The following is a 9,138-nucleotide window of genomic DNA, read 5'->3' as shown; positions in this document are numbered from 1 at the left end:
TAGAAGGTTATTCTTAAACCTTTTGTGAGTCGAAGTACGCATCACAAAGGTCGAAGATATAGTCTAATTCTGGAGGGTTGTTTGACCAAGAGAACCAATCGCACCAAATTTTACTTTGGGTGACACAAATCAACCTTTAAAGACAGCTCACTTTGCGTGATTCTATAGCACTGTGAGGTTATTTCTAAATTTACTTATATTTATTTTATTATTTCTTATTTACATTCTTGCTAATTATTTGGAATATTATTTATTGTATCAAACTTGTTTATTCATTATTATATTTCCAACACACCTTGGAAGGTGTAGTAAACAATAGACATTAAATTTCCAAGGTTTATTTCAGTCTATTAATGAGAGTGAGAGTGGGAGATATATTTTAGCTATTCGAAAGAGATTATGAATTCTATATTCCAAAACTCTTAAATATAAAAAATAAATATTTTGGACCCAAAGTGCATCCCACAAGCGACAAACAAAAAAAATCTATTACCTAAAATTTGGAGGCCTTAGGCAAATTGCCTAGCTCACCTAGGGGAAGAGTCGGTCCTATCTAGAGTTTAGGCGGCATTTATGCTATATGCAAATATATTGAACTGTTTTATGCTAATTCCCATTATATTAGTTGTTGCATTTAGATGAAAAATACAATACTATTATTCTTATCCTAATAAGCATACAAAGTCTTATTCCAATTGATGTAACCATCATTTTTTCATAAAAGAAATAAAAAGTATTCATGTGTGAGTTTATTCAACTGGCAAGGGATGATAAGCAATGGGAATCAACTGCAGATCATCCTTTCTTCTAACTGTGATGCCAAAGTCCTCATTCATGTCCAAGTCTTCGTTCTTCATTTCATTAGGAAGTTTCCAATCAAAATGGTACAGAAATAGTGCAAGTGGAAGCTCAACATTGATCATACCAAATGATATGCCTGGACATATCCTTCTTCCAGCTCCAAATGGAATATATTCAAAATTAGTTCCTCTATAGTCAATAGAGCTATCAAGGAACCTCTCTGGATGAAACTTCTCCGCTTTAGTCCAATGTTTAGGATCTCTTCCAATTGCCCATGCGTTAACAATGACTTTAGTTTTTACAGGTATTTCATACCCATTAAGTCTACATTTCTCCTGACACTCCCTAGGAAGTAAGAGAGGTACAGGAGGATGCAACCTCAAAGTCTCTTTAATAACTAAGTTTAAATATTTCATCTCACTAATGAATGTCTCATCAACCCTCCCTTTTCTATTAAAGACTTCTCTCACCTCAGCTTGTGCCTTTTTCATCACACTAGGATTTTTTATCATTTCTGACATTGCCCAATCCACTGTTGTTGCTGATGTTTCACCCCCAGCACCAAATATATCCTGAAAGAGATTAGTCAACTTTAAATTAAGCAAATCAAACCCAATACAAACCCCCCTAAACAAAAACAAAACAAATCAAAACTTAAAAGAAAGTCCAAAATAAAGCCCAGAATTTACTCATAAATTAAATCTTAATTTTTTGAAATACCAAAATCATGAGAATTGAATACGGGATTCGTCCTCTCAAAAAATGAAATAGAAAGGAAAAAAAGAAAACGGGGTTTCATTTTCTTTATATACGGTATTCACTTCTTAATAAATACCAAAAATGGGTTTTTCTTTATATAGTAGTAGTTTTTAAATAAAGAGAAATGTTACGTTCACAACAAATCACATGTAATAAGTTATTATTGGTTCTAATTTGAATTCACAACTTAAATTACTTTTTTGCCCACCTATAACAGCTAATAACAATCTACCACTTAAGATTTATTGTAAAAATATTGTGAATATAATATTTTTCATAGACAAATCATGACTTAAAAATTCTGGAGTATAAAAAAACAAAATAAAAAAAATCAATGTTGAATTGATCACAATGGACAAACATTAGGGCTTTTTTAGAATTTGCCCAAAAAACATTAAATTATGCAATAGAAAGAACAATTTTCAGCACTAGTTTCACACAAGGAAGAATCTCCATTAGTGACTCCAAGTAGGGTTTGAGAACTCTAAAATTTTTTCCTTGATAAATGCTTGTCAAATTTAAACAACAATGGTACTTTGATATGTCTTATAGTTTAATATTTTTTATATGAATAATTATAGATTAATTTACTCAGTCTGTATGGATGGGGGGAATTTATGGTGTTAGGAAATGAAGGATAGAGCCACCACAACCTTATTTGAAAATTGGCAAACTATAAAACCGGGTCTAAATTTTGTCTGTCATACACATTCTGTTCAATTTCATTCTTTTATGAACTCACGAAAATACAATCAAAATTAGTAAAGAAAAATTGTGAAATCCAATACAATTACAAAAACATGACGTGAAATTCTATGGAAACACAAAAGCAATATGATGTGAGCAAACAGTGAATATACTTACCAGGATGACAGCTTTGATGTTGTTGGTAGTTAAGGAAAACTCATTGTCACCACCATGCTCATGAAATTTTAAGAGAACATCTATGAGATCTTCTGTTGTTGCATTTTCATCTGCTTTTGTTGCTAGCTTTCGCTCTTTATGTTCATTGATGATGTTTCCCATTATCCTGTCAGCTTCTTTATGCAACCCCTCAAGTTTAGTCCTCACCCCACTGATCATATGAAGCAATTTAACAGAAGGAAAGACATCTGCAATATTGAATCCTGCACCAAGTTCAAGACCCTGCTTCAGAATTGATATGAATTTTTCTTGGTCTTTGCATTTCTTGCCGAAAGCCGCCCTTGAAGTGATGCCAAAAGCTGTTGAGACAATTTTCTCAGTAAGATTGATGGTAGATCCTGCCTTTGAAGCAATCCAGTTAATGAGAGTTGATAGCTCTTCTTCTCTAATTGGTTGGTAAGATTGAACACGTTTTGCACTTAAAAGCTCTAGGGTGCAGATTTTCCGTAGTTGTCTCCAGTAATTGCCATATGGTGCAAAGGCTATGTTAGTTGAATCATAAGACAGTATCTTTGTAGCTAGAACACTGGGCCTTGATGCAAAGGTAACGTCATGAGTTTTCATCACCTCTTCGGCAAACTTTGGAGATGAAACCACAATGGTGGAAACTTCTCCAAGTTGAAGATGCATCAAGGGGCCATGTTTCTGTGCCATGTCTCTCAATACACGATGGGGTAGAGAGCCAACAAAGTGGTGCATGTTCCCTATAATAGGTAGCTTCCATGGCCCTGGGGGAAGATTCAAAGTTGAATGGTTTGTGTTGGATCTCTTCCCTATTTTTATTATCATAGAAATAAAGATCAAGAAGGTGACCAGGATTGGGAAGGAGAAGGCAGGGAGTTCCATGAGGGAAGTGGGTTAGATTGAAAGTGAAAATTGCATCTTATAAATGCATAGTGTGGAATCTTGGAGCATCTTTTGTCCAATATATATTCTCTCCTCAGTTTCAATTATCTTATAGTTTGGACTTTGGCATCTTTTTGCTGTTAGGTCATAGGTGTAGTTCCTGTCTTTATATATGCTGTATCTATTGTTTTTAACAATGGATTACTTGCAAGCATCTTCAAGACTGAAGACTTCGAGAATAATTAACCTTTTCTTGTAATAGGCTTTCATTTGTTATGTTTATCTGCTGAAGTAATTTTTTTAATTTCAACTAAAATATATATTGCTGTCTTAGTTTCCATTTATTTTCAAGTACAATAATTTTACTTTTTCAAGCCACAACCAGGGCTAGCTTAATGGTATAAGCCATTGATGCGGCCGCCTAAGGCCCCAAGTGAAAAAAAGCCCCTAAATTTTAACCAATAATATTAATTAAGCCAAAATATTAACCAGTAAATAAAATAATATTTTCTTATCAAACGAAAAACAAATAAAAAAGAGAAAAAAAATGTTATGTCCATAATATTTTTACAAAAAATCTTAATAGCAAATTGTTAAACGTTGTTATTGACAGTAAAAAAATAATTTTAGTTGTAGGTTCAACTAGAAAACAAGAAGCAACTTAACACCTAAGATTTTTCATGAAAAATATTTTGAATGTAACAATTCTAAAAAAAAAAGAAAAGAAATAAAGCAATTCACAAAAAAAATCACAACATTTTTTACAATAGTCAAGTTAGCAAACTTTTACTAATTTTCAACTAGATTCACCACTGACATCACTTTTTTACTCACTACGTACTATCAATCTGCCACATTAATAAATGTAAAAAGTTTTGTCAATTTTTTTTGTGTTTATAAACTTTTAAAAATAATTTACATGGTTCATGTTGATTAATAGTAATTTTATATGTGAAACAAGATAAACAATTTTCGCCTTAAGCCCCAAAATGCATCAAGCTGCCCCTGGTCACAACCGACAGACTTGAGACTGCATGTGAGTGAGTTCCATGGTTTTAGTCATGCATCTTCCAATAAATCCAAAACTAAGTTAGATTGCCCTTCTCTTGTTTTCTAGTTTAATAAAATAATATCGTAGATTACCCAAAAAAAAAAAAACAATTGGTTTTAGTCAATAATAATAATAATAATAATAATAATAATAATAATAATAATATATTTATTTTTCAATTTTTTTCTAGCTTATGTTTAGATTCAAGTCATGCACTGATGCTGTTACTAAGCTGCTATGTGATTATTAGATTTATTAATAATTTATTTGTTTATTCCTTTCTTTATTTGTTGGTTGCTTTCTTTAGTTTCTTATTACAACGTTTTGCTAGTTGCTACTTTCTTTAACAATTCTTCTTTCTTGATTCCTGCTTACAATGATATTAGTCTTTTATACTTAGGACTGCTCGAATACAGGCCAATAGGTTGTTAACTATTATCAAGTAACCTAAGTAACTCTTAATTAATTGCCCATAGCTAATTCACTATTAGATTGCTATTTTTGAGTATTTTCTAAAGAAAAATCAGATTTCAATTTCAATTGGTACTAATAATTTCTCAATTAATACCAATTGGCACTAATAAGAGAACTCGAAATATCGATCGATAATAATTTGATCAGTAATAAGAAAACTCAAGTTATAAGGGGAACTCAATTTTTAAAAATTTGAGTTATAAGGGGAACTCGATTTTCAAAAAATCAAGTTCCAAAATAGGAACATTTAACTAAATAGTTTGAAAACAGAGACAAATTACTGCATTGTTCAAAAATTAAGGGTAAAAGTCCATTTTCCCCCAATATCATAGGCAATATTATAACTCTGTAGAGCCAATACTTCAATAAGACTCATGTCATTCATATCACTTGCAAGCACAGCCATGCAAAAATAGTTTGGAATCTAGGAGCATCTTTCTGCAATATTCACGCCTCAGTTATAATTATTTTATCTTAGTTTGGACTTTGGTGCATCTTTATGCTGTGGGTCTGGATTCTTTCTTTATGCATGTTTTTAACCAAGGATTACTTGCCAGCATCTTCAAGAAAGAAGACTTGGGGAATAAATTAGTTCTCTCTTCTATCATCTATCATTTACTTTTTTTATTCTTCAATTTTATTATTTGTTTATTGCTTTCATTAATAAGATCACGTTATGTTAGTTTTTTTTAATCAAATAAATTTAAAAATGTTAAAATAATAATATTTTACTATTTGTTATTTTGTTTAGCTATCAAAAGTCCTAGTCCAGGGGCTTATATTTGTAGCTATGATATTTTGCTCAATTTTATTCTTATTTTAATTACAAAAAATCACCCAAATATATAGAGGTGCTTGCAATATTTGCACTCCAAATTATAAAAACTTACAATCACCAGGAAAATTATAATCAATCTTACAAAAAAAAAAAACTAAAATATTCCTCTTTCGGGTCAATGTATGTAAAACATTAAATGGCCAGTAAGGGTGTGCATGGGTCAGGTTAAGGAGATTTTTTGACCCAACCTACCATGGTAAGTTAAAAAAAATTTAACCCAACCTAACGCATCACATAAGTTCAACCCAATACCCAATCCAATCCATATGGGATGGACAAATTTTTTTATTTTTTATTATTATTAAATTGAGTAGAAAAAAATATAAATTTAAATATATCTAAAAAACTGAAAGATTAGTATCAATGTAACTTCTTAAAGACAAATAACACTAATGACTAAACAACAATAGTAATTGTAAGTGCACAATTGCACCTGGCCCCAAGAACAGTTACGGGCTCAGACCCAACGAGCCTTAAACAATGTAATTTGTAGAGTGTGGGCTTGAAACCCAGGTTAGAAGTGTTTGAGGATTGAATAGCAAGCTAAAGATTATAAACACTTAAAAACAACAAAGAATGCTATAAATCAATCTACTCGGACGTAAGCCGAGAACTGTTCTTATATAATTTCTCTCTCTCTCTTTTTCTCTTTCTTTTAGGTTCCAAAGAGGGAGATCCTCCTTTCTGTCTTAGATTCCTCCTTAAATACTACTCTCTTGAATACCTTTTACACGTGTTGCCTTACCTCCCCTTTAACCTAGATATTTCTTTTCCCAGTGCCTTTGAATAGTAACCAGAAGTTTCTCTTCCACTGTTCAGGTGTCACTTCCCCATCAATGCGGCCAGGGTGGTAGGTGCAGGGTCTTTAATGTGGAGGTAGCAGCCTTTATCTTTGACATTTCTTCAACACCAGTGCTTCTGGGGCATTCTAGGGTTTACCCCTTTTAACCATTGGTCTTAACCGTGTCATCCCCTAATCTTTATTGCGAAACCCCGAGTTCTTCGGTGTCCGTCCGAGGATAAGTTCACCCTCGGCTGGATCCTCGGATCCTTGGCGTATGGGCCGACCCATAGTACCAACAAATTCTAAACCCAGTAGCAGGTCGGCCTTCCTTAACACGGCCCAAAAGGCCCACATTCTCATCAGGATCTTTTTGCCCCCCACAGTAATTTACTAGGGTTTGTGTGAATTAATGGGCTTTTATATAGGATAAGAAGAGCTAGTTATTTTAAAAAAATTATTAATTATATAATATATTTTAAATATATATATTAAATATATGGGTGGGTCGGGTTGAGTTTGGCGGGTTCAGAATTTTATGATCCAAACCCAACCTAACCTGTTATCAAAAAAAATTTTATAACCTAACCCAACCCACCAAGCCCTAAAAACCAACCCAACCCGACAGGTTGGGTTGGGTCAGGTCGGGTCGGTTTTGGCGGGTTGACTGCACACCCCATTGGCCACACACATTAGCAAGTTATTTGACATTTTGCATTGTAATGGAGAGGCCAAAACTGATTGAGTTCAAGTTAAACTATTTTAAAATCAGAATCTTGAACTTCTTGGTACCCATAAGATTTGTTCCATGGTTATGAAGGTACCACGCAAATGGATCTCACCCTCAATGAAACCTTGAATGAGCTCCTTGGCATGTATCATGATGGGACTTGAGCTTTTAGTAGAGGAGGCTGTTTAAGTCATTGTCGTGAGAATCAATGGTGAAGGCTACCAAGAATATTTGACTAATTGAATAATATAAATGGCTACCCATGACCAATACGCTGGGAACCCACTTGTAATGCCTGAGTGATTGGTGATCCATGTACATGAAAGAAACTGGTGCATGTTCCCTATAATTAATAGGTAGCTTCCATGGCCCTGAGGGTAGAGACTAGAGAGGCATCAAATTAGTTTTTTGTTTCTTCTAATTGACTATCATTTAATTGTAATGTTCATCTGCCGAAGTAATTTTTAATTCGAACAATATAATATATATTGTCATAAGTTCCATTTGTTTTAGAGTTCAATAATTTTGTTGGGAAAATGTTTCAATGGAAAATATTTTCTACAAAGTTGATTTGTTTTCTATTATTTGATTGAGACTGAGAAAAAAAAAATTCTAGTATTTTCTTGCAGGTATAAAAATCCCACAATAGTAGTTGTGTGGTGGAGGACAATTTTAAGGGGGAGGGCATGGGCTGTGGAGGGGTATAAGTTGAGGAGGAAATTAGGAAAGAGTGGTGGAAGAGTAAAACAATGAAGAAAGAATTAATTATTCTTTTTCATTTCCCTGCTATAAACCTGGTCCCCAAAATCCAAATAATAAAAAAATAAAAAAACTTGCTTATTAGTTATGACTTTTTGCACAGAAAATATTGCGATGTCCTTACATAGCTTTGATCCTAAATATAATTTAACAAAAATTACGTGGCTTGATGTCCTAGTTATACTATTAAAAGATTAAAAATTACTTGATCCTAATAAGTATACTACATGGCTTTGATCCTAAGAATACGTTTGAATACAACAACAAACCTCTTTTTTCAGCAAATTTTTTATTAAAAATGGATCTCACGACACTATTCACACATTTAAAAATTATTTCGCTACAGTGTTTTCAATTTTCAGCAATAAGCGTAATCCAAACAGACCCTAAATATAATCTGACAAAAATTACTTGCCTTGATGTCATAGTTACATTATAAAAAGATAAAAATTATGCATGATAAAACCTAGTCTATATATGAACCATGGATCTTACTTTGGATGTTAAGTTAAGAAATGAGGTGTTACGTACTCACCTCGCCCAGTGAACCAATTTTCTAAATTATGACAGTCATTCTCATGTCCTATCACTCATTCATCATAAACAAGCATGTTTTTCAACCAATGATGCAAAGATAACATCGTGAATTTTCATCACCTGTTCGGCAAACTCTGGTGATGAAACCACAACGGTAGAAACTTCTCCAAGTTGAAGGTGCATAAGGGGGCCATGTTTTATTGCCATGTCTCTCAATGCACGATGGGGTAGAGAGCCAACAAACTGGTGCATGTTCCCTATAATAGGTAGCTTCCATGGCCCTGGGGGTAGATTCAAATTTGAGTGGTTGGTTTTGGATCTCTTCCATAGTTTAACTACCATGAAAGTAAAGAGCAAGAACATGAACAGTGTTGGGAAGGAGAAGGCGCGGAGTTCCATATGAGGAAAGTAGATTAGATTGGAAGTGAATATTGCATCCTATATATGCATGGTGTGGAATCTAGGAGCATTTTTGTGCAATAATCTCGCCTCAGTTGTAATTATTTTATCTTAGTTTGGACTTTGGCGCATCTTGATGCTGTGTATCTGGATTCTTTCTATATGCATTTTTTAAAACCAAGGATTACTTGCAAGCTATGAAGCACGGACGCGGCATCAGAGGTGCTGCAGCGGCGTCC

The 9,138-nt window shown here is 33.4% G+C and overlaps 1 protein-coding gene across 1 annotated transcript; it reads right to left on the bottom strand.

Annotated features, from left to right (window-relative positions):
• Positions 1 to 749: 749 nt before the first annotated feature.
• On the bottom strand, positions 750 to 8,899 carry LOC142638113 (cytochrome P450 71D11-like). Its single transcript, XM_075812107.1, has 3 exons — positions 8,621 to 8,899; positions 2,425 to 3,051; positions 750 to 1,373 (listed from the first exon to the last, which is right to left on the bottom strand). The coding sequence occupies exons 1-3, from the start codon at positions 8,897 to 8,899 to the stop codon at positions 750 to 752; spliced, it is 1,530 nt and encodes a 509-aa protein (XP_075668222.1).
• Between the last annotated feature and the right edge of the window lie 239 nt (positions 8,900 to 9,138).

This window comes from Castanea sativa, chromosome 6, assembly GCF_040712315.1.
Source record: "Castanea sativa cultivar Marrone di Chiusa Pesio chromosome 6, ASM4071231v1".
Classification (NCBI taxonomy): domain Eukaryota; kingdom Viridiplantae; phylum Streptophyta; class Magnoliopsida; order Fagales; family Fagaceae; genus Castanea; species Castanea sativa.
The sequence above is the reverse complement of the archived record's forward strand: the minus strand, read 5'-3'. Positions and strand labels throughout refer to the sequence as shown.